General features: G+C 46.1%; 1 protein-coding gene across 1 annotated transcript in view; it reads right to left on the bottom strand.

Annotated features, from left to right (window-relative positions):
- Positions 1-1,529: 1,529 nt before the first annotated feature.
- Positions 1,530-25,517, bottom strand: part of CHAF1A (chromatin assembly factor 1 subunit A) — a gene marked incomplete at its 3' end in the record, with an annotated part of 442,221 nt that continues 418,233 nt past the window's right edge. The window contains exon 13 of the mRNA XM_082246912.1: positions 1,530-1,661. Within this exon, the coding sequence (XP_082103038.1) occupies positions 1,530-1,661 (132 nt within the window). The remainder of the gene's footprint in view (positions 1,662-25,517) is intronic.

The raw sequence follows: 25,517 nt of genomic DNA, 5'->3' as shown, positions 1-25,517 counted from the left end.
ATGGCAGATGGAATCAGCACAGAGAATATGGAGCAGACAATGCCTTTTCACTGTATCTGTAACTGTCAGCTGTGTTCCACTTACACTAGGGATCCGTCCTCCTATTAGCTCTGCCTTCTCCACTTCCGCCTCCTGCTCCATATTCTCTGTGCTGATTCCATCTGCCATCTGGTAAGAGGCTAATCCTGCACCATATCACAGGGTGGTTTATTTGATTACCTTCTTCTCCCCAACACTATCATCAGAGTTTTCTCTGCCTTCCTAATTTATTCATCTGGTAAGGAGGATAGTGTGGTGGTGGCGGGATCTTCAATCACAGAGCACTGGCAACTTACTTTACCTTTTCAAAATTTTGGTGAAGAGTTTTTGTGGACTTTTGAATTCACATCACCATATGAGTTATCGCACTTAATAAGTCAAGGATCACAAGTCGCATCACTTGTCACTTTTGAGTTCTTTTGGACTTTTGATCTATTTTATTTACTCACTTGGAATATCACCATATATAAGATTGTAATATATCACTGTGTTGATTTATTCAATTATTTATTATTCATTGTTAGCGCACCTATTTTATACACACATTTTTATTAATATTTCTTTTTTTTTGGGGGGGGGGGGGGGTGAGCTCTGGAGAAACATCAGGGGTATAAACAGACCCATTTTTTTTTTTTTTTTGTTAAACAGAAGACTGAAGACAGTCCCTTTCTATGCAACCTGAGCTGCACTGGCGATGAATGGATAGAAGTCTGTTTGGACTCATAAAATATAACGGTTTCTTTCACAAACTGACCCATAGTAAACATACTGCACTATATGTTAGTAATTACACACTTAACTATATGTCAGTGATGGAAGAATATAGGAGCGATCTGATTGATCGCTGACTATATTCTTTCAGGAAAGGCTGATAAAACAAATACCAGTTTCCCCCACTCCCCATGCTGACAGCAAATGAGGGCATGTTGCAAGGCAGCAACAAGGGGATTTGTGAAGGGGGAGTAGGGGACACATTTTATGTAAATTATTACAGCTATCAGTTTGTTCAGCAGCCTCTGCTGAACAATTCACTAGAAGTTCATGGTCACTAAGTGCGTAAAAAGTTAGGCTTTTTTGGGCATCTGGAGGCATGGGTGCAGCAGCCAAAATTTGACACTAGCACTACGGGTGTATGGTGGAAGAAAAATGTATCCACTTGAGGACCTGAAAACACTGGAGTTTGAGGCCCCATGACCACTAGTGCTTTTGCCCATGTGGCTCAAAGTTCATAAAACCTGATCCAAAAGTAGAGAATGCTTTAGATCTTAGCCCATGTACATCTTTAGATTTCTGTACAATTCTATCTCAACTGTGAATTAGATTGTATGGCTGGCTGGCCGCGCCCCCCCAAATGCTTTGTTCAGAACCTTAGTGGGTAAACTACTCAGAATGTAGTTTAGATTTTTAAAATTAGGTGCCTTTGAGCTTGCAGGAATAGCAATATTTTAGTCAATTACAGAAATGTTACTTGGGAGGCAAATACCAGTATCTCACAAACAGGAAAAAATGAAATAGCAACCTCTTTTTAGCTGTTCCTCTACGATCATACAGTCATCGTCCATGTCCTCATCTTCATCTTCCTCTGTGTCTGCCTGGAAACCATCTGCCTCAGTTAAAGCAATCTAAATTAAAAATAGCAAAATATTAGCAAATGCAATGTTTTAGCAGTATAAAATATTTGCGGAAATAAAGGTGCATCTTTGCACTGTGGGGCAGCAGCTGACACAGCTAATACAAACTTATAAATAATCTAAAGAAAAAGCGTGTAGCGCCAAAAGTGAATGAACAACAATAAAATGTGTATACTGTGATATAAATGAACACCACATTAAAATAAAATCCAAAAAAGAGCTAAAATGAAAAAAGTATATATATATATATATATATATATATATATACATACACACACATACATACATACACAAACACAAGTCCAAACTTGAACACGTTTCATCCGATGGGAACCCCTTGATAACATCCTATTGGATGAAACGTGTCGACTAGGAGACACTAGTGCTGATGTCAGACCGCTGCCCGATACCGGGTCGGTAGTGGCACCCATTGTCATATGGTTTTATGATGATTCATTTTATTTTGGCTTTTATTATACACATCCAATAAATACTACACTATGGAGACTTCATCTAGCTCCCGGTGAGCTTTATTTATCACAGCTACATCTGGATGGTGCGAGTTGCTACATAGCCCTCTCCACAACAGATGACGGATCTACACTGAGTATGCGTTTGCTGCTGTAATGGCAGCCAGCTTTTCCGGTGAGTGTCCATTTGACAGGGGTGTGGTGGATGATTCTGGAGCACTGTACTGGCTCACTAATTTTCAAGTCACCAGCAATTGTTTGTGCACATCTGTGCACTGAACTATGTACTTTCACCAATAAGTTTATGTTGCTGATCCTATCATGGGACTGTGCATTTAAATCTATTGGTTCTTTGTTGATTTTCATTCAAGATTTGGCTAGTATATATAGAAATGTTTTCACTTTAGCACTTTTTGGACTTTATTTTAATGTGTTGTTCATTTATAAACACAGTATTCACATCTTCTTGTTCATTCACTTTTGGCGCTACACACTTAATAAAATATTTGCTGCTTATGGATATTTTTTCAAAATTATTAAGGCTTTGTTTAGATGTGCGGTTGAGGGGGGAGGTTAACATGCCGTGGCTGCAATGCTTTGCGCCCGCAGCAAAGTTGACCCAACATGTAACGAATGCAAATGGGGAAGCCCCGCAAAAAGCCCGGCTGCAGCACATACATGACTGCAGCACATTCGCTGGCAAAAATTGGGTTAAAACAGGCGGTGAGGTGTCCCATTGCTTCCTTATCACCTGTCAATAGCTTCTGAGGTGCGATTGGAACGTGGATCAGGCTTTAGAGGAAAGTGAGATTTAGACAAATCTAACCCTAACACTCATGGAAATCATCTTGTATTGTCACAGAACACTGAATTACACTTTTTTTTTTTACCGACATTGTGCAACAGAAATCTCCTGTCAAACAGAAGATTGCTCAATGAAGAGGGATAAGGAAAAAAAAAAAAAAAGAACAGGATTTGCAAGTGATTGTATCAACACACAGGAAAGGTTCAACTTCAGGTGTGTCAGTATTTTGGCATTAGCTACACTGAGAAGACAAAAACACTGAAAGCAACAAACATAGGTCTACGTCCTCTACATTTTCTTGGCTTTGCCAATTATGAGAAATGTATTCTTAATTTCTCTTTGGTCAGACTCCAGACTGATATGACCAAAAAGGAAAGCAACCCACAGAATTGGTCCTCGGATTACATTAAAGCCTTAGAATCCCTCAAGGCCGCTTTTGCTATAGCTCCAGTGCTGGCACATTCTGATCCTACGTTACCCTTCACTCTTTAGGTTGATGTGCCTGAGACTGGATTAGGTGCTCTCCTCTCTCAACATCCTACCTCAGAATTCTATGCATCCCTGTGGCTACCTTTCTAAACAGTTGTCTCCTGCAGAATGAATTTGTCTCCTGCAGAATGCAATTACGAAATTGAGGATAGAGAATTTTAAGTCATCATTTTAGGTCTTAAGAATGGAGGCATTTCCTTGAGGTTACTACTGTGACGGTCCTCAATTTGACTGACCAAAAGAATCTCACATTTTTGTCTGAGGCAAAAACGCTTATCTCCCAGAAGGGCACAGTGGGCCCTTTTCTATCAAGCTTCAATTACATAGTCTCATTCTACAAGGTACGAAGAATATAAGGGCAAATGCATTGTCTAGGCAGTTTTCCTCCTCTTACAAGAGGGAATCTGTTTCTACTCCTGTAATACCTTTAGACTGCATTTGCACTAGTCTCACTTCAACTTTGGGTGAGAGAATTCTAGCCTTTCAGATCCAATTCTCCTCTTGAAAAACCTCATGACCGCTGCTTTGTCCAAGAAAATCCACACTGCTTTGCTCCAGACCTACCATTCTCCTAAAGCAGCCAGGCGCCCAGGGAAAAAATAGAATTTTTGTAAGAACTTAACGTAAAATTATTTTCTCTGATTCGACAGTCGCCGCCCACTCATACAATCTGCACGTCTGGGTATTGGTCTTATCCACAGGAGTAAGCTAGGCAGAAGATTTTGTTAGAAAACATTCACAAAACCTTTGTATAGACACACTTACTGGGGGCTGTCCCTCTGGTCCAATACCCCCATCTAGCTGCATTCCCAATTCAGTTTGGTAGCAAGCAGTATAGAGATCCATGAACTCCAAAAGAGGGGAGGGGCCGCGACTGTCAGAGGACTCAGAGAAAAGAATTTTACCTGTAACAAAAATTATATTTTCTCTTACGTCCTCTGACAGTCGCCGCCCACTCATACAATCTGCATGTCTGGGACGTCCTAAAGCAGTGTAGAAGTGAGGGGTGGGAAACGTAACCGTCAAAAGCACCCAGGTCAGAGAAAAGAACCTTATTTGAATCAGAAAGGTAACAAACACTGGGTAACAAGAAAGCTCAACAGGAGCGAACAAACCCAGGAAAGCAAAATAAACAAGGGGAAAAAAACCCCAACAGGAGGAGACAGGCTAAAACCACCATGTCTCTCCCTTTAGGCACTGCCGCACTCCGAACTTTGCGGCCAAAAGAGGCATCTACTGATGCCAGCACATCAAATTTGTAGAATTTGGTAAAAGGTATGCAGGGACGACCAGGTCGCCGCTTTGCACATCTGAGACACCGACGCCTGATGGCGGAAGGCCCAGGACGCACTAACCACTCTGGTAGAGTGCGCTGTGACAGGGAAAGGTGGAAACTGATCCCTAATGGAATAGGCCTGTACAAATCGTCTGTCTGATCCATTTGGAAATGGTTGCCGCAGGATGCAGCCATACCCTTCTGTGGTCCCTCAGGAAGGACAAAAAGACAATCCAACTTTCCGAAAAATTCAGTGGACGACAGGTAAACCCTGATCGCCCGGACCACATCCAAGGAATGCAAGGTAAACTCCTTAGGATGCTTAGGCTTCGCACACAATGAAGGTAAGACAATGTATGTCCTCGTAGAGATGAAAATCTGAAACCACCTTCTGAAGGAAGGACTGATGAGCTCGCAAGACCACCTTATCCCTATGAACAACCAGATAGGGAGAGCGGCAAGACAGGGCCGCCAACTCTGACACTCTGCGAGCAGATGTGATCGCCACCAGAAAGGAAACTTTCCGTGACGGCACAGGCAGAGGAAACTCCCCGATGTTCTCAAAGGGAGGACGTTGCAAAACGGACAGGACCAAATTCAGGTCCCAAGGAGGCAAGGGAGCCTTTCTAGGGGAGCCAGATGGCGCACCCCTTGAATAAAGGTGCGGATCAAGGAATTTGATGCCAAGGGGCGCTCGAACAGAATGGCCAGCGCAGACAATTGACCCTTGATAGTGGTTAGCGCAAGACGCTTCTCCACACCAGTTTGCAGGAAAGCTAACACCCTCGCCACCGAAAAGGAGCGGGGGTGGAACCCTTGCGATTCACACCAGGCGAAATAAGCCTTCCAGGTACAATAATAGATCTTACCAGACGAGGCCTTCCCAGCCTTGAGCAAGGTAGGAATGACCGACGAGAGACCTCTGTCCCTCAAGACCTGGCTTTCAACAGCCATGCCGTCAAAGCCAGCAACTGTAAAGCAGGATGGAAGATCGGCCCCTGAGACAGAAGATCGTCTTGTAGTGGGAGCCGCCAGGGAGGCTCGACGACCAGTTGCATGATGTCCGCGTACCAAGACCGGCGCGCGCCCAGTCTGGGGCCACCAGAATCACCAACCTCGGTTCCGAGACCAACCTGCGAAGGAACCTGGACAACAACTAAATCGGGGAGGGGGGGGAAGGCATAAATCAGGCGATACTGAGTCCAAGGCTCTACCAACACGTCCGAGGCGTCCGCCAGGGGGGTCGCGCGTTCTTGCCACGAACCTTCCCACCTTGTTTTTTTTTCTAAATCTCTTTTTATTAAATTTTTACAACCATCAAATCATACAAAAATAGATAATCCCAATATCAAAATCCATATTCTATAATAGAAAAAGAAAGAAAAAGAAGAAAATATATAAAGTATAATTTCTCAACATCCTGACATAGGCTGGTCAATTTAAATAATATACATATTAGAAATAGGATTACTACCAAAGACTATTCTCGTCTGTATCCTAAAATGTTAGCACATCACCCTTATATTTATGGATATAGAACCTAGATATATGCAAAAGGTAAATTAATTTAAAGAAGAGAGTAATAGCGATGGTCAGACCTGCAGGGTCTCTATTTTTAATTTAGCCAAGGTTTGTGCTGCTTCCGCCTTTAAGTACCAATCCATGTATCTAAAGGGCTTCACAAAGTATTGAATGTCCTCATCCGTAAGTTCCTGCTCTATAAAGAGTTTCCATTTATCAAAAAACCTTTTTGTAGAGGTACAGTGTTGTAGTACTTCGTCCATGCGTTCCTTGTACATTAGCGACCTAAGTTCCATTTTAAGGGCAGATAAAGTAGGAGGGTTAGGTTGGATCCATGATTTTAGGATAGTCCTTTTGGCTACCAAAAAACAAATGTGACCACAGCGGGTCAGTGGCCAATGGGCTTGTATGGGCAAAAGTATTAGCTGGTTAATTCCGAATAACATGAGGTGCGGAGACTTCCGTAAACGAATGTTCATTACTGTATTGGCATAATGGACCACCTTGTCCCAAAATGGAATCACTCTGGGACAGGACCAAAATCTGTGGGCCAATGTTGGCCTTAGTGACATAGAAAGGGGACATACTGTCCAAATATGCCTATAGCCCTGAAGAATAGGATGTGAAAATTCTGGTCCAGGGAAGTCTGTATGCCACTTTTCGAAACCTCTATCTGTAGAGAGGGGAAACAGCTCACCTTGTAAAGTTTTAAATATCATTGATATTGAGTAAGACCGTTGTTGCATTAAGGTGTCCATCACTGTATGTTGAAAACCTTCTAGCAGACTTGATGCACATGAAGAGATATAGGAGCTTGATAATAAGCCAAAAAATGTGATTTAGGAAGATCATATTCTGCAGCCAGAGCCAGAAAAGATTTAGGTTGGAGTCTGGAGGTCCCGTTTTCTGTTTGAATTAAAGAATACGCTTTCACCAAGCCTTTAGATTTCCAATATTCAAAGGCTGGTTGATCCCTTGCCTGAGGAAACAGATTCCCCACCAAAGGGAGAGGTTTTGAAATACCGAGTGGTAAATTGCAAATTTCTCTCCAGGCTATAAAGGTATCTCTTTGCAAAAGCGTGTTTTATACTTTTTGGCAATGATGAAAATTTGCTATGCAGGATACCTGCATAGCAGGTAAGCTTTTTGTTCCTCCAGGGCGTTGTTAGTGTAACGATTTCCTTCCACAAGCCAATTCAGCCCATATCTCAAACATACAAGATTGTACAGTCTAACGTCTGGAAGACCAGCCCCCCTGTGTTCTTCGGGAGATGCAGCTTAGCCAGCGAAATTCGCGAGCGTTTTCCCTGCCAAATTAATTTTGAGAAAGCCCTATTCAGGAGTTGAACATCTTTATGTTTCAATAGGAGCGGTATGGTTTGTAACTGATATAATAGGCGTGGGAAACTAATCATTGTAATTAAGTGGCATCTCCCGAAGAATGACAGGGGTAAATTCTTCCACAATACAATTCTTTCCTAATCTTTGAGCAGTGGAGTAAAGTTTATCGTATACAAAGACGACAGATCCCTACTGATTTTAATTCCTAAGTATGTAATATATGACTGTGTTAAAAGAAAAAGGACAAGATGTATCCCATTGAAGTATGGTAGGTGGGGTAAGCGGGAGGACCTCACTCTTGTCATAATTTACTTTAAAGCCTGTCAGTTTTTCAAAATTATTTAAAATAGGTTGTATAGTTTTTAAATCGGCCCGGGCGTTAGACGTAAAAAGCAGCATGTCGTCGGCAAATAATGCCGTTCGTATTTCTTCATTCCCTATTTGAATACCCCGCTTTGGAGCCTGCTCCAGAAAAAATCTGGATAAGGGCTCCAAGGCAAGGTTAAAAATGATCGGGGAGCGGGCATCCCTGCCTTGTACCCTTGTATAGAGGCAGACATCCTCGCCGAAGATACAATTTTAGTTGTTGGTCTGGCATACATTGCTCGGAAAAAGCTTAAGGCACGTCCCGTAAAGCCCAGTCTCCCTAAGCTCAGAAATAGCCACTTCAAATTGATATTATCAAAGGCTTTTTCTGCATCGAGAGAGACGATAGCCATAGATTTCTACGGGTTTGCCCTTGCATATTCCAGAACCGCTATGACCTTCCGGATATTTAACCACTTTACCACCGGAGGATTTTGCGGTCTTACGTCCAGGCCACTTTTTGCGATTCGGCACTGTGCGACTGACAATTGCGCGGTCATGCAATGCCGTACCCAAACGAAATTTACGTCCTTTTTTTCCCACAAACAGAGCTTTCTTTTTGCTGTATTTGATCACCTGTGCGATTTTCATTTATTGCGATATTAATTAAAAAAGCGACAATTTTGAAAAAATAACAATAGTTTTCTACTTTGACAGTTAAAAAATATCCAATATATTCAATTTTTGTCATACATTTAGGCCAAAATGTATTTAGCTACATGTCTTTGACAAAAAAATTCTCAATGAGTGTATTTTTAACCGCTTTCTGACCGGAAGGTTTTACCCCATTTCTGACCAGGCCATATTTTGCGATTTGGCACTGCGTTACTTTAATAGACAATTGCGCGGTCATGCAACGCTGAACCCAAATTAAATGTATGTCCTTTTTTCCCCACAAATAGAGCTTTCTTTTGGTGGTATTTGATCACCTGTGTGATTTTTACTTTTTGCGCTAAACAAAAAAAGAGCGACAATTTTGAAAAAATAATATTTTTCAAAATTTTTATATGAAATTCCCCCCCAAAAAATGTAAAAATCAAAATTTATCTTTTTAGGCCAATTTGTTTTCTGCTACATATTTTTGGTAAAAAGAAAAAAAAAAAAAAAAAAAAAGAAAAAAAAAAAAAAAAATCGCAATAAGCGTATTTTGATTGGTTTGCACAAAAGTTATTGCGTTTACTAAGAGAAAGATTTCTGTCATTTTTGGTGTTTTTTTTAACGAGTAATGGCGATATGCATTTTTTTGCGGGACTGCGACATTGCGGTGGACAGATCGGACCCTTGACTGACATTTTTGACACTTTTGGGGGTACCAGTGACATTACTACAATAATCAGTGCTACAGTTGTTTTCAAAATTGTTCAACCCCCACTGAAATTGATTGTTTTGGCCAGTTTGACATTGATTTTGATCATTCAGTCATCCTGCTTACAATTAAATCAAAGAGGCACTTGTAGGTCAGGCAAATATAACATTTATAATGAAATAACCACAAATGTCTTTTCTGTGCTCGCATCATTATCAGTTTTATTCAACCCCCAAGTGACATTCAATCTTAGTACTTAGTACAACATCCTTTTACAGTTATAACAGCTTTTAAACGTGAAGCATAGCTTGACACAAGTGTCTTGCAGCGATCTACGGGTATCTTCGCCCAATCGTCATGGGCAAAAGCCTCCAGTTCAGTCACATTCTTAGGCTTGTGCACTGCAACTGCTTTCTTTAAGTCCCACCAGAGGTTCTCAATCAGATTTAAGTCTGGTGACTGTGATGGCCACTCCAAAATGTTCCAGACTTTAATCTGCAACCATGCTCTAGTGGACTTGGAGGTATGCTTGGGATCATTGTCCTGTTGAAAGGTCCAACGTCTCCCAAGCCTCAGGTTTGTGACGGACTGCATCACATTGTCATCCAATATCTCCTGGTACTGAAGAGAATTCATTGTACCTTGCACACGCTGAAGCTTCCCTGTACCTGCAGAAGCAAAACAGCCCCAAGCATGATTGACCCCCCGCCATGCTTCACAGTAGGCAAGGTGTTCTTTTCTTCATAGGCCTTGTTCTTCCTCCTCCAAACATAGCATTGATCCATGGGCCGAAACAGTTCTAATTTTGTTTCATCAGTCCACAGAAGACTATCCCAAAACTTCTGTTTGTCCACATGACTTTTGGCATACTGCAGTCGACTCTTCTTATTCTTTGGAGACAGCAAGGGGGTGCGCCTGGGAGTTCTGGCATGGAGGCCTTCATTAGGCAGTGTGCGCCATATTGTCTGAGCAGAAACTTCAGTACCCACATCTGACAAATCTTTTCTCAGTTCCGCAGCAGTCACACGGGGACTTTTCTCCACTCTACGCTTCAGGTAGCGCACAGCAGCCGAAGTCAGCATCTTCCTGCCACGACCAGGTAGCATTTCAACAGTGCCCTTTGCCTTGAGTTTGCAAATGATGCTTCCTATGGTGTCTCTTGGTATGTTTAACATCTTTGCACTCTTCTTATAGCCATTGCCTTTCCTGTGAAGAGTAATCACCTCTTCTCTTGTCTTCCTGGACCATTCTCTTGACTTCACCATGTTTGTAACCACACCAGTAAATGTCTAGAAGGAGCCGAGTATCACAGTCATTTTAAAGCTGCCTAACTGGTGCTTATTAGGCTTTATTGCTGCTCCCTGACATCCACAGGTGTTTTCAATACCTGATTGAAAACACTTCAATGAACCTCTGTTCTTCAGAGTGGTAGTCTTTAAGGGGTTGAATAATTGTGTCAATGAAGAATTCACAAAAGAAACATTTACTACTGTATTACAAAACCACTGTAAAAATGACACTGGCAGGGAAGGGGTTAATTTTTATTGGAGAGGGAGGGGTTAATGTATGCCTGGTGCTTACTGACGTGTGTGGGGGGAGGTGACAGTGACACAGGGACAGAGCGCAGGTTCAGCTATGCTGAACCCTGCAATCTGGCCCTGCCTGTCACTTAGGAGATCCGCCCGCTTTGTTTACACAAGCGGGCGGATTTCCACACAAGATCCCCAACGATCGGGGAAGAGCGGCGGTGATCACCGCCGCTCCTCCCCTGGCCCTACTCCCGCAGTAACTGAATACAGCGGGAGCGTGCCGCCCACAAGGGAAGGAGTCCAGCGACGTAGGTCTACGTCGATGGACGATAACGAGCCACATTGCCGCAGTAGCAGCAATGTGAGCGGGGGTAAAGTGGTTAAAGTAGCCGATCGGCCTTTGACAAAGCCTGATTGTGTCTCATGTATGAGAGATGGCAAGATCATGGCTAGTCTAGTAGCTATCAGCCTAGCCAATATCTTTGCATTAATGTTCAATAACGAAATTGGACGATGCGAGCAAGGCTGTAAGGTGTCCTTACCCTTTTTAGGGATGAGTTTAATATATGATTCATACCCTGTTGGAAGATAGGTGCCTTTTGTCCATAATTCATTGAACAGTGATGTAAGATAAGGTAACAAACTGTCTACCATTCCCTTATAAAATTTGTTTGTGTAACCGTCGGGTCCCGGAGCTTTTTCATTTGCTGAGTTTTTAATAATATTCTTTATTTCATCTTGGGATATCGGTGCATTGATCGACTCCATTTGGGCCTCTGAAAGGGAGGGAAGATTTATGGTGTTTAATAATTTTGCCGCTGCCTCTGAGTCTATCAAGTCCTTAGCATATAGTTTTGTATAATATTTCTCCAAAATGGCCATGATGACTACAGAGGAGTGAGTAACCTGTCCTTGCTGGTCACAAAGGGATGTTATTTGTGTCGGAATATGTGCCCCCTTTATTAGTTTCCCACCTTGTTGTTTAGACACGCGAACAGATCCACGTTCGGGGATCCCCATCTTGCACACAGCATCCGAAAAAACTCCGGGTGTAGGGACCATTCCCCCTGGTCCAGGGTCTGGCGGCTCAGATAGTCCCCCTGCCAGTTCTCCACACCCGGAATGTGAACTGCCAAAATCGCCGGGACCTGCGTCTCGGCCCACGACAATCTCAGGCACTCCTGGTGCCCCCTTGGTGATTGATGTAAGCCACCGCAGTCGCGTTGTCTGTCTGCACACTCACTGGGCAGCCCTGCAGACGATTCGACCAACGGAGCAAACCGCGCTTGATCACTCGCAGTTCCAAGACATTTATCGGCAGGGAGGATTCCTCCTCCGACCAAGTGCCCTGGGCAGACAAATTGCCCAGAACTCCACCCCAGCCCGACAGGCTGACGTCCGTGGTGACCACAGTAGCGGGCGAAAGGACTTGCCTTCCATCAGAGCTGGAGACCGCAGCCACCACAGAAGATCCGATCTGACTTGGGGGCCCAAAGAAATCCTCCTTTCCAAGGAATGAGGATGCCCGTCCCACCTGGGCAGAATCTCTGCTTGAAGAGATCTCGTGTGAAACTGTGCAAATGGGATCGCCTTGAAGGCCGACATCATCAAGCCCAGGGACCGCATGCAGGTCCGAAGCGAGGAGAACGTTGTCCCTGAGGGACCAGACCTCGTCCTGCAGGGTCCGGAGTTTTTCCTCCGGAAGAAAAACCTTCGCCTGGGCGGAGTCCAGAACAATCCCCAGGTAAGGGAGGCGAACAGAAGGGGACAAGGTCGACTTCTGAACATTGATGGTCCACCCGAACTCCTGGAGCGTCTGAACCGTGATGGACAGATCACGTAAAAGATTGGCACTGGAGCTCGACCTTAAGAGGAGATCATCCAGGTACCCAAGGATGGCAATCCCCTGTACTCGCAACAAGGCTAGAACAGGAGCCAGAACTTTGGTAAAAACCCTTGGAGCCGAAGCGAGGCCGAAAGGCAACGCCAAGAAATGATAGTGCTCCTCCGCTATTGCGAATCGGAGGTACCTCTGATGACCCTTGTAGATAGGGATGTGTAGATACGCATCCTTGAGGTCGATGGAAGCCAGGAAATCTCAGATATATGTGGCGGGTAAGAGTTTCCACCCGCCTATTCGCTGGGTCTTTAAACACCGGAGAAGCCTCCGTGGGCATCAAAAGTGGCTTTATTCAACCTGGACACAGTGCCTTAGGAGCCGCAGTCCAGCGAGAATTCACCGGATCCGCAAAGGGATTAACGGTACTGAAATCTCTTGGGCACCACAAAATTACGTTTTAAATTGCGCCATTGGTCATTCACGGTTTTGTGAAACTCCGCAGGACAAGGAAAAACCTGACCCGACTTCTGGGCTTTGTGGGTCTCAAAGGAAGACCGCTTACCCGACAGGTGGGGCTCATCATTCAAATTTAAAGTGTCTTTCACAGAGCTAATCAGCGCAGCCATTGCAGCGCGTTCTCTTGCTGATCCGGAGGGGGAATCCTCCTCCTCCACATCCGACTGAGACCCCTCAGGGGGTACACTGTCCGTGGCAACCAAATCTGGCTCTGAATCAGAAGACTGAGAGGGCATAGGCCTTTTCTTAGACGCTCGGTCAGACATCAACAAATCTACTTTTGATGCTAAAGTCGCAAGTGCAGCAGTAAGTGAGACTATAGCAGAGGATTCAGGAGTACCTGAACCCTCCACCAGATCTGAGGGGAATTAGCTATCCTGGGACTCCATAATAGCAATCTCAAATTAAATGACACTGGAAGAAAAAGAAAGGAAGTGACCTCATGCCTCTAGAGCCAGAACACAGCCCTGAGCCACAAAAAAATGGTTGCCAATACAAGTCTATGGAGAAAAGCTCTGGGAAAATGGCCGCTGTCCACATAAGGACATAGTGCCCACACTAAAGATGGCACCAACAGCATTGCAGAAAATGGCTGCTGCCCTCACAATGAGGCCAAACAGCTCCTGCTATTTTCTAGCAACTCTTTTCTTTCAGTGTACAGAGGCTGCTCAGCTGTCGGTTAATTACCAGCCACTCTGTTTTCACAGTGACTCATCTGGTTACTCCCCCACAGAGAGCCGGAACAAGAGCACGGAAGGACAGTCAGCACAACCAGCACACACAGCAGCTGGACCTTTAAATCTGCGATTTTTGCGGTTCCCACCGCAACTGCACCGCAATGAGGAACCAGACCTGTGCTACCAGAAACTGCAGGAAAATGAATGCTAGCAGGAATGCCGGCCAGGAAACACCATAAAATCCCCCAAAGGTGATCTATACTTGCCACACACAGCCAGCATGTGAGAAGGTAGTGACCTCACACCTCTAGAGGCAGAACACAGCCCTGAGCAACAAAAAAATGGTTGCCAATACAAGTCTATGGAGAAAAGCTCTGGGAAAATGGCCGCTGTCCACATAAGGACATAGTGCCCACACTAAAGATGGCGCCCGATCGGTGCCAACAGCATTGCAGAAAATGGCTGCTACCCTCACAATGAGGCCAAACAGCCTGGCCACACCTAAAATGGCGGCTGCGCGGTTTCCCGATTGCGGCCCCCACACACCATGTCTGTACCCCGAAATAGTTGCCTAAGCACCTCAGGGCCATCCGGACTCCCCGCAACCCCCCATATAGCGGTAGAAACGCCGCAGGGGCCAGGAAGGGTCACAGGGATCGCACTGACAGACACATGAGGGGGACATTACAGATCCACACCGAACTGCCATCCCCACAAAGCATAGGGCCCACATACACACCCCGACAGACAATTGCCATAGACAGAGGGGTAGTATGGTACTCACTGTTCCAGCAAAAAAAAGTGGGTACCGCTCTGTGACAGGAAGCCTCCCACTCTGGGTGGTGGTGCCGTCAGCCAAAAAGGAGACTAGCAACACGCGGCGTACCGCAGTTGAGACATCCCAGCTAAGTAGCCACTTCGCAGGCTCATCCCTGAGGACAGGGACATTGTCGTTTGTGAGGCCTGGGCGTACGCATAGCTGGCTAACGCTCGATGGCAGGCTGGGATTCCATAAGGCTCTAAGACAACCAGTGCGATTCCCAGCTCCGCAAACGCTGTAGTCATCTGAAGTCCGACTAAGCGCAGGAACAAAGAAAAAGCTATCTTATGAAAGAAAAACACTTTCTCAGAGAGAAAAAATAATAAGAAAAAAGGCTGAGACTGCAGCCCCAGCCAGGGAAAAGCCAGCCTACTCCTATGCTAGGCAGAGACAAACTCAATTGGGAATGCAGCTAGATGGGGGTATTTGACCAGAGGGACAGCCCCCTGTAGGTGTGTCTATACAAAGGTTTTGTGAATGTTAACTAACAAAATCTTCTGCCTAGCTTACTCCCGTGGATAAGACCAATACCCAGACGTGCAGATTGTATGAGTGGGCGGCGACTGTCAGAGGACGTAAGAGAAATCAATATAGTCTTGTCTCAATTCTGGTGGCCTACTCTCCATGGTGATGTAACAGTCTTTGTAGTCACTTGCCCCACGTGCACTCAGAATAAAAACCCATACCCAGTGGAGGACTTGGGCCCACTTGTCTACTAATTTAATTGTGGATTTACAACTCCTAGGGCAACCGTTATTCTTATAGTGGTTGACTGGTTTTCAAAAAGGTCTTATTGTATTCCGCTCAAGTAGTTGCCTACGTCCAAAGAACTAGTATCGATTTTCACTTGGGAGGTCTTTTGATTACATGGGTTACTTAAAGTGATCTCGGACAGGGGTAGCCAGTTTGTGTCAAGGTTCTGGCAAACCTTTTGTACACAGTTTGGAATTCAGCTTTCCTTCTCAGCATATCACCCGCAGTCCAATGGGGCTGTAGAATGGGTCAACCAAGCCTTAGAGCAGTTCCTACGTTGCTATATTTCTAATCACCATAACAACTGGTCGGCCATTTACCTTTGGAGGAGTTTGCGCACAATCGCGCCATCAGTGCCGCTTACCGACTATCTCCGTTTATGGCGAACTATGGGTCCCAGCAATCTATATTGCCCGACACATTTGTTCCGCATAGAATTCCCTACATTAGAGGAACATCTTTGGGAACTCTGTTCCACTTGGGTGGAAGTCCAAGAATCCTTTAGATCTTCCATCCAACATGTGCATTTTCAATATATTCTATGTTTCCAATTTAAAACCTTTGGTGTGCAACCGCTATACCACTTTGGTTCCATGTCCTTGCTTGGTTCAGGTTGACAACCATAAGGAATAAGAGATACAATCTATCATTGACTTCCGTAGGTTTCGTGGAAACATACAGTACCTTGTTCATTGGAGACGCTACAGTCTGGAGGAACTCTCTTGGATCGCATCCTTGCATGTACATGCGCCTTCCCTCCTACATGCTTTCCACAGATGTTTTTCCCACAAGCCTGGTACCACCCCCCCACCCAGAGTCATTGTTGAGGAGGGGCAACTGTCCGAGCTGGGCTCCTGCTATTTTCTAGCAACTCTTTTCTTTCAGTATACAGAGGTTGCTCAGCTGTCGGTTAATTACCAGCCACTCATTGTTTTCACAGTGACTCATCTGGTTACTCCCCCACAGAGAGTCGGAACAAGAGCATGGAAGGACAGTCAGCACAACCAGTACACACAGGAGCTGAGCGGCAGTGACTCATCCATCCCATTGGTCCCCAGGGACACACACCGCCCACAGCAGCAGCAGATAACAGCCGATCAGAGCTCACAGGATAAAGGTACCAAGTACTTACCCTATTTAAGGGTTGACATACTATCCCTTCAGGATCCCTGTACTTTTCCTTCTCCCCTTACTCTTTGATCCATCTGGATATCCGGACCATCCCACTCCACCTGATCTACTAGCAACTAGGGATGATCTAAAAGTTTGGTTCGACCAGAACACTAGAATTTCCCGAAAAGTTCGGTTCGGATTCCAGAACTCCATTGAAATCAATGGTACCCTAACTTCGGGAATCAAAAAACACAATTTTGAAGCCCTAAAACCTAATAAATGCCCCTAAAAAGTGCCTAGGGTTCTGGGTCATGCCCCATGGACTATGAATCAGGCAAAAAAAAAGTTCTTAAAAAATTGTCGTTTGATAGAGAGCCAATTATTGAAAAAAAAATAAAAAATTTCTTTGGATTTAGTGTCGGGGGGGGGGGGGGGGGGGTCTAAAAAGTGTACCTGTGACGTTTAAGCTCTGTAGCATGTCCAGAACCAGAATTATAGCATGCCAAACCTTCAAAAATGTTTTGCTTAGCCGCGCCTTTTTGCTCCTAATCAACTGCACAGCCAATGTGTATGATGGGGACATAATGCAGTGCACTGGGAACAAGATTAGAGTTTTTTGTGGAAAAAGGTGCTGTCTCTAAATGTGGATATAATTAACGGGTGTATTTTCACAATGGGGCTATTACCAAATGTTTTCAAGAAGTCAAAAGTATGTATGTAGATGCACTTTATTTCATGTAAAATGGTGTTTGGTGCACTTTAACTTGAATTCTCACAAGAAACAGACATATATGCACGGACACATTGAGGGTTGGGTTAAGGGTAGGGGCCACAATGTAGTGCACAGTGAACAAGATTAGAGATGTTTTGGATGAATACTGTTGTCTCTTGACTTTGAATAGAAGTAAAGGATGCTTAAAAATTGGGCCTTTGGTGGTGCCGACGATGCCTTGACACCATAACCCTATGAAAGTGCTGGTCATGAAGGCAATAATTGCCTTTTTAAGGAAGAAAATTGCAATGATATGCATCTGTGAAACAGGTGCGCAAACATGGTATTTTTGGTGTTGGCGGAGCTTCCCCACCGTAAGCCCAAAGAGCTGGTGTTGAAGGTGTAAAAATTATGAAGGTGTGCACCTGTGGAACAGGTGCGCAAACATGGCATTGTTGGTATAACTAAAATGAGGTTCTGTGAACCTAAACAAAACAAGAGGAGGGTTGGAGGGTGGCACCCTGGTCCAGGCTTAAACTGAGGCTCAGCTGCCACATCGCAACCATAGACTAGTCTACAAGGTCTGCATCAGGTGCATCAAAGCTTGATATCCACGACTGATTAATTTTAATGAATTTCAAACGGTCTACTGAGTCGTTGGAGAGTCTCGTTCGATGGTCTGTGACGAATCCTCCTGCTGCGCTGAATGCCCGTTCCGATAGGACACTGGAAGCAGGGCAGGCCAACAACTCCATGGCATACTGGGCCAGTTCTGGCCAGTGGTCTAATCTTAAGACCCAGTATGCCAGTGGATCGGATTCCTCACATGAAAAGCCCTCTGTGTCACTTTGTGCCCGGACGTAATCGTCCACCATATTATGCAGACGCTGTCGATGCGATGTGGCAGCTGAGAGGCCTGGGCAGGGAGGACTAAAAAAAAAAAAAAAAAAAAAAAAAAAAGGAAAGAAGACATGTGTCAATCACACGCCTTCTCCAACGCTCCTCTCGTGACCCTCAGTAGAGTCCATGGTAGGTTGTCCCCGCCCCTGCACCCTACGGGAGTCGGGGTACGTGTTCACCAGAATCCTCTGAGACTGTCCTCAAGGGATTTGATCATGTGGACACTCTGGGTGGATGGGAAAAGCTCAGAGACTTTTGACTTGTACCGGTGGTCAAGTAGGGTGGCCAACCAATAGTGGTCAGTCTCTTTAATGGCCTTGATTCTGGGGTCCTTTCGCAGGCTCTGCAGCGTGATGTTTGCCATGGGTCGCAAATTTGCAAAGGACTCAGAAGCGGACTCCTCGGGGTCAATCAAAACGACATGATCTTGAACGTGCTCCTCCTCCTCCCAGCCACGTATTACTCCAAAGTGTCCCGAGGGAGTCAAACTAGGCCTTGCAGATTGCCGCATGTCTTCCTCCTCCTCAAAGCCTGCAAAAGTTCCTGAAGAAACGTCCTCCTCCTCTTCCACCCCTGGATACTGCTCGGGCCTCTGGGAGCTAGGCATAATGGGTACAGGATTCTCAGGATAAAGGGGGCCTTGAGAGGCAAGGAAGTCCTCCTCTTCCTACTGCTGCTCTGCCTGTCCATAATGCCACGCAGAGTGTGCTCCAACAAAAACAGTACCGGTAGGGTGTCACTGATGCATGCGCTGTCCCGGCTGACCATCCTTGTGGCCTCCTCAAATGGTGAGAGGACAGCGCATGCATCCTTAATCAAAAGCCACTGCCGTGGCGAAAAAAAGCCCAGGCGCGCTGAGCCAGTGCTGGTGCCGTACTCGCAGAGATATTCATTGAGGGCCCTCTGCTGCGTGTACAGGCGCTGCAGCATAGCCAAGGTGGAGTTCCAGTGGGTGTGCATGTCACAGACGAGGCGGTGTACCGGCAGGTGAAACTCACGCTGCACTTCGTGCAGTGGCACTGTACGACCGCCTGAAGTGACAGCACACCCTTCTTGCCATCCATAGCACATCTTGCATTCCTGGGTACGAGTTCAAAAACTGCTGTACCACGAGATTCAGGACATGCGCCAGGCATGGCACATGGGTCAACTTTCCCTGCCGAAGGGCGGCCAGGAGGTTTGACCGATTATCGGTAACCACCATTCCTGGCTGCAGCTGGCGTGGTGTCAACCACCTCTGGGCCTGTGCCTGCAGAGCCCCAAGAATCTCATCTCAAGGGCAGTGTGCTGCCTGTCCCCTAGACACACAAGCTGCAGCACTGCGTGACACCTTTTGGCCTGAGACATAGAATAGCCCTTTGAATGCTTACGTGGTACCTCATCATATTCAAAGGACCATGCTGCAGAGGAGGGCATGAAGGAGGATGAGGAGGAGGAGCAGGAGGGGGTAGAAGTGATTGATCTACCCGGATCAGCGACACCACCAGCTGTTTGCAGACGTGGGGGCAATACTGGCGGCAGCACCGAGCTCTGGCTACAATCCCTTCCACTGGCAAGCAATGTCACCCAATGAGCAGTGACAGAAAAGTACCGTCCCTGCCCATGTTTGCTTGACTGTCAGCCGTCAGGTGTATCTTACGGCTGACTGACTTGGCCAGGGACGACACTACATTGCCTTCCACATGTTGGTATAGGGATGGCAGGGCCTTACGGGCAAAGTAATGCCGACTTGGCACCTGCCACTGTGGAACTGCACATTTAGCAAAGTCGCGGAAGGGAGCAGACTCTACCAGGTTAAATGGTAAGAGTTGCAGAGCCAGTAAACTACTGTTTAGACGCTGGGCATGTGGGTGGCGGGGAGTATACTTTTTTTTCGTTACAGCATGTGTGGAATCGAAATTTGCCATCTAGATGTTACAGCTGGTGGAGTGCTGGAGGTAGATGTGACACTGCCTGCTATATCATCATCCCTGTCAGTGGAGGCTGCCAACAGGTGACGAGTAACTATAGCAGGGAAAGACTGATGTGCAGGTGGAGCACGAGCAGGAGCGCGAGGAGGACTAGGAGGCCGACTGACCGATCTTTGGCCAGTTTGCGTGTTCTTCAAATGCTCCTGCTAATGGGCCAAGTAGTGGGTTGTCAAATGCCTGGTTAGGCAGCTTGTACCCAAGTGGTTGACATTTTTGCCACGTTTTATTCCCTTATGACAAATCTTGCAGATGGCAACTGTTCGATCTGCATGAGATGTCTCAAAAAAGGCCCAGCAAGAAGAGGTTTGTATAGTGGCCCGGGAAACAACAGGTGCGGCCTTAGATGGAGTGGGCTTTCTGCTCTCCCCTCTTGCTTGCTCTGCCTCCTCCTCAACCTCAGACCCAAAATCAGACTCCATAAAGGACTGAGCATCAGGCGTGGCCCGGGAGACAATAGGTGCGGCCTTATATGGAGTGGGCCGTCTGCTCTCGCCTCTTGCTTGCTGTGCCTCCTCCTGAACCTCAGACCCAACATCAGACTCCATAAAGGACTGAGCATCAGTCTGGAGTAGATGGCCAACACTGTGGTCAAACAGCTCAGCTGACTCATCTGCCATGTCTGAAGTTGGGTCTAAGGGAGGACTTGAGATGGACATGGACTCATCTTTATTTGCTCTGCCAACTGCAGAAGACTGACCACTTTTCTCTGCCTGGGTCACTGTAGTTGCAGATGACGATGATGAGGGTTTGGCAATATAGTCCACCACCTCCTGTACTTACTGTGGATGTATAGCTTGGCCACTGGGGGAGAACAATTGCAATGGTGGCCTGGCTGAGGACTGACCACCACGTCCACCCTTGTCTCTAGACACCCTAGAAGCTGTGCCCCTTTCCGCAGCAGGGCCACGTATGCCTTTCCTTGGTCTACCTGACAGTTGTCACTAAGGCTCTGGCAACTCTGCGCGGTGAAATTCACCTGCAAAACTCACACTGCTATGCGACCCAAAGTTGTCGCTAAATACAGCAGGTGTGTGTTTCGCTGCAATGTATTTTGCTGACTAGCAAGCACGTATACCTGCTGTAGATATATCAGCAGTGCAACGTGCTCACCAGATGGAACCCTGACACTTAAAACTATCCCTACAAAAACTAGATTGTTAAATCTAACTATAGTGGTATATAGTACCCTAACTACATTGCATATCCCTTTCCTCACACTAAAAGAACAGCTCCATACAGCAGAAGACAATTTCTAACTGACACTGTCCCTTTTAATTTTTTTTTCTAACTCAAACAGCACAAATCGCTGTATTTCTAACTACACTGTCTGTAAGCTGAATGCTCTTCTGCTGATATGGAGCTTTATAAGCACTCGGCTATGCAGCAAACGTTGTGTAACAAAGCAGGAGTAACACAAATGCTTCCACTCTCTTCCACAGCCTCTGTATTACAGTGCTAGAGGTTAGGCGGGGCTATGTTATATACTGGGGGGCGTATTCACTCCAACCACGTTCCTAGCAGACTCCTGCCCCCTCATTGGCTTTTGCTGACGTTTCTGGGCCAATCATGGGCTTTTAAAGCCCACTTCTGGTCCCTTTGCATTTTGGACGGTTCTGGTGACCGAATACCAAACTTTTACCACAAAAAGTTCGGAATTCGGCCGAACTTCGAACACCCAATGTTCGGGTCGAACCGATGGTCGACTCGAACCGTTCGATCATCCCTACTAGCAACTACTACCTGTGCTTTGCTGCTCGTCTCCTCTCTTACCCCTTTCCCCCCTTGATCAGCCTTTGGCTCATATCTTTCTGACTAATCCAGGCCAGGATACCCTCCTTGCACTGTCCAATTTTGGATTCCTATCCCTCCCTGCATACTTACCATCATTATTGTTATTTTTAAGGAGGAACTTGTATACCCCAGCCAGAATTCTGGCATACGCAGCCCGTGCACGCATGGTTGAAACTGCCATTGTTTTCCCCTTGATCTCTCCAAATACCCATTGTTAAACAACTCTCATAAACAAGCAAAAAATTGGGGGAGCAAACCCTGAACATGTATATCTAAAGCCAGTGCAGTTATGGACCAAGCAAAATGTATATTAAAAAAGAATAGCGCAACCATGCAAAAGAAATGACTATTAGATTTGGAGACAATCCATAAATAAAAATGGGGGTTTAGTCCCACCATATGGCCATATCGTGCTCAAGCCTACCACTGCGTCAAAGTACCCCATTATCAGTGGGTCCTACACTATCTATAGAAAAGGGGTGAATCCAGCCTCTCCAACCCTTGGAGACAACACTCCTTGCTGGGATGGATGTGCTAATGCACTACAAAGGACTCCTCCTGTATCTACTTGATGGTGGACTCTGATAGAGTACAGGTGTGTGTGGGGGGTGGGATGCTCAACCACAGAAGTCTGGTCAGACCGAATACATAATAAACAAGCAAAAAATTGGGGGAGCAAACCCTGAACATGTATATCTAAAGCCGGTGCAGCTATGGACCAAGCAAAATGTATATTAAAAAAGAATAGCGCAACCATGCAAAAGAAATGACTATTAGATAAACAAGAAAAAAATTGGGGGATATATCTAATAGTCATTTCTTTTGCATGGTTGCGCTATTCTTTTTTAATATACATTTTGCTTGGTCCATAGCTGCACCGGCTTTAGATATACATGTTCAGGGTTTGCTCCCCCAATTTTTTGCTTGTTTATTATGTATTCGGTCTGACCAGACTTCTGTGGTTGAGCATCCCACCCCCCACACACACCTGTACTCTATCAGAGTCCACCATCAAGTAGATACAGGAGGAGTCCTTTGTAGTGCATTAGCACATCCATCCCAGCAAGGAGTGTTGTCTCCAAGGGTTGGAGAGGCTGGATTCACCCCTTTTCTATGGATAGTGTAGGACCCACTGATAATGGGGTACTTTGACGCAGTGGTGGGCTTGAGCACGATATGGCCATATGGTGGGACTAAACCCCCATTTTTATTTATGGATTGTCTCCATATCTAATAGTCATTTCTTTTGCATGGTTGCGCTATTCTTTTTTAATATACATTTTTTATTAAACAACTCTCATACTTGGCATATTGGCCAGCGGGATCTCACTGTCAGTGCCATTCCCCATCGGACGTCCATATTTTTATTGCATTTATGTTCACCATTGCATTATATTGTTTGCCACACCTACTGGATTACTTTCACCATTATCATTTTTATTGTGTTCATCACATGGGTTACTGTATTATTTATTTTAAGCACCACATACCTCTGCACTTCCCTGTCTGAACCACAACTGTAACCTGTATTGATCAATCCTCAATCAGAATAAAATACACTTTATTTTGTTCATCATCGCCATGTGGTTTCATTCTGTCCATCCCTCAAAGGCTCTCTTTCTCTGTCGCTCATTGACAGACGCAGTCCTCTTTGATTAATATCAAATTGGGTTATACTGCCCTCTACAGGAGTAGGACACTAGGCAGAAGAAAACGTTCTGGCCACACCTTAGGGGCAGTCCCAGAGGGTATATCCTCTCACTTCCTGCTACAGGATGTCAGTTTTTTTTCTGTCTAGTCAGGAGTAAGGACCTAAGTTCCTTGCTGGGATCTTTGGTCCTGGCAAGATTTTTTAGATAAATTCTTTTTAGTTAGCTTTTTTTCTCCAGTTGTTCCTGTGAGATTTTCAAGCAATTATGCCAGATCTGGGCGACGGGCTGGATATTGAGGTCCAGTGGTCACCCCAGCCGGCCTACAAGAGCGTGCAGATTCCAGCTCCGCGCTGGATCAGCCGCGACACATTTAAACAATTATGCTGGAGCTGGGCGACGGGTTGGATGTTGAGATCCAGTGGTCACCCCAGTCAGCCTACGAGCGCGTGCAGGCCCTAGCTCCGCGCTGGGTCGGCCTGCGACATAGTCCCGCTGGACGGGGACTAGCCCTGCGAGTTAAACGTCTCGCCAGGACGCCTACGACCAGTCGGAAACTGGGTCGCGGCATCCGTATTGGTCGACAGCCCCCCCACCTTGGTGGAGAGGAGTTCTGTTAGGAGTGGGTGCCCGCCTGTTCCGGTATGGTGAGTAGAATGTTCCCCCTCTCCCCTGTCGGGTTTTGGGAATGTATACGGGCCCCTCTGTGGATGGTCGGACCCTCTTGATCCTGGGTCCCCCTCTATCCTATGACATGCTTCACAGATCTCCCTCTTGATAGGGTGATTTGGTGAATAAGAGATACCACTCCAGGAGGCTTGGTTTGGGAGCCGACTATCTGATAGTCACTGATAGACATTCTACTCGAACCTGTTCACCGTACCCAGGAAAGAGGACAAGCTGCGTCCAATTCTGGACTTGAGGGCCCTCAATTATTTTGTCCGGGTGCAAAAATTCAAAAGTGAGTCCATTCGCACAGTGGTGGCCTCCCTGCATCAGATGGATTGTTTGGCGTCCATAGACATCAAAGATACCCATCTTCACATTCCCATTTATGCAGGACATCAGCATTCCTTCGCTTGTTTAACCCCGAATTTGACGCTGTTGCGACAGCGAGGCATGTCGGTTCTAGGCTACCTGGACGACCTTCTTGTCTGTGCAGAGTCTCCTTAGGCGCTGTTGCCAAGCTTGGAGATCACCATGGTCTCTTTGGAACAGTTCGGGTGGCTGGTGAACCTGCAGAAATCATCCCTGGTCCCCACCAGGAGACTGGACTATCTGGGCCTAACTTTAGATACTTCCTTGGCAAAGGTGTTTCTCCCTGCGGAGAAACTCCAGAGGATTCAGTCGACGACTCAGTTGTGATTGTCTGTCAACTGGCCTTCCCTTCAGATTTGCATGAGGGTTCTGGGACTGATGGTGCCCTCCTTCGAGGCAGTACCGTTTGCCCAGTCTCATACCCGAATTCTCCAAAAGGAGATTCTTCTCAAATGGAACCGGAATCCCGATTCCCTGGACAATCGGATCCGGCTGAGCGAACGAACCAGGGAATCTCTGGTTTGGTGGCTTCGATCACCAATGCTCAGTCAGGGGAAGTCATTTCGTCCAATCTATTGGACTATTGTCACCACGGATGCCAGACTATCCCGGGTGGGGTTCTCGGCAGACTATCTGCTCAAAGGCCCTGGTCCCTGGAAGAATCCAGGTTACCGATAAATGTATGGGAACTGAGAGCGATCAGACTTTGTCTGATTCACTGGACCGAGCAGCTCCGGGGCAGCCCGGTGCGGATCCAGTCGGACAATGCCACGGCCGTGGCTTACGTCAATCACCAGGGGGGCACCAAGAGTGTCCTGGCGGCCATAGAAGTGGCCAGCATTCTTCGTTGGGTGGAACGATTTGTTCCAGCTCTCTCTGCAGTATTCATTCCGGGGGTGGAGAATTGGCAGGCAGATTATCTCAGCCGTCAGATTCTGGATCAAGGGGAATGGTCTCTTCATCCA

Source organism: Pelophylax lessonae (genome assembly GCF_965119305.1).
Source record: "Pelophylax lessonae genome assembly, chromosome: 1".
In the NCBI taxonomy this organism is placed as follows: Eukaryota; Metazoa; Chordata; class Amphibia; order Anura; family Ranidae; genus Pelophylax; species Pelophylax lessonae.
Note: the sequence above shows the minus strand (reverse complement) of the source record. Positions and strands in the feature narration are given on the sequence as shown.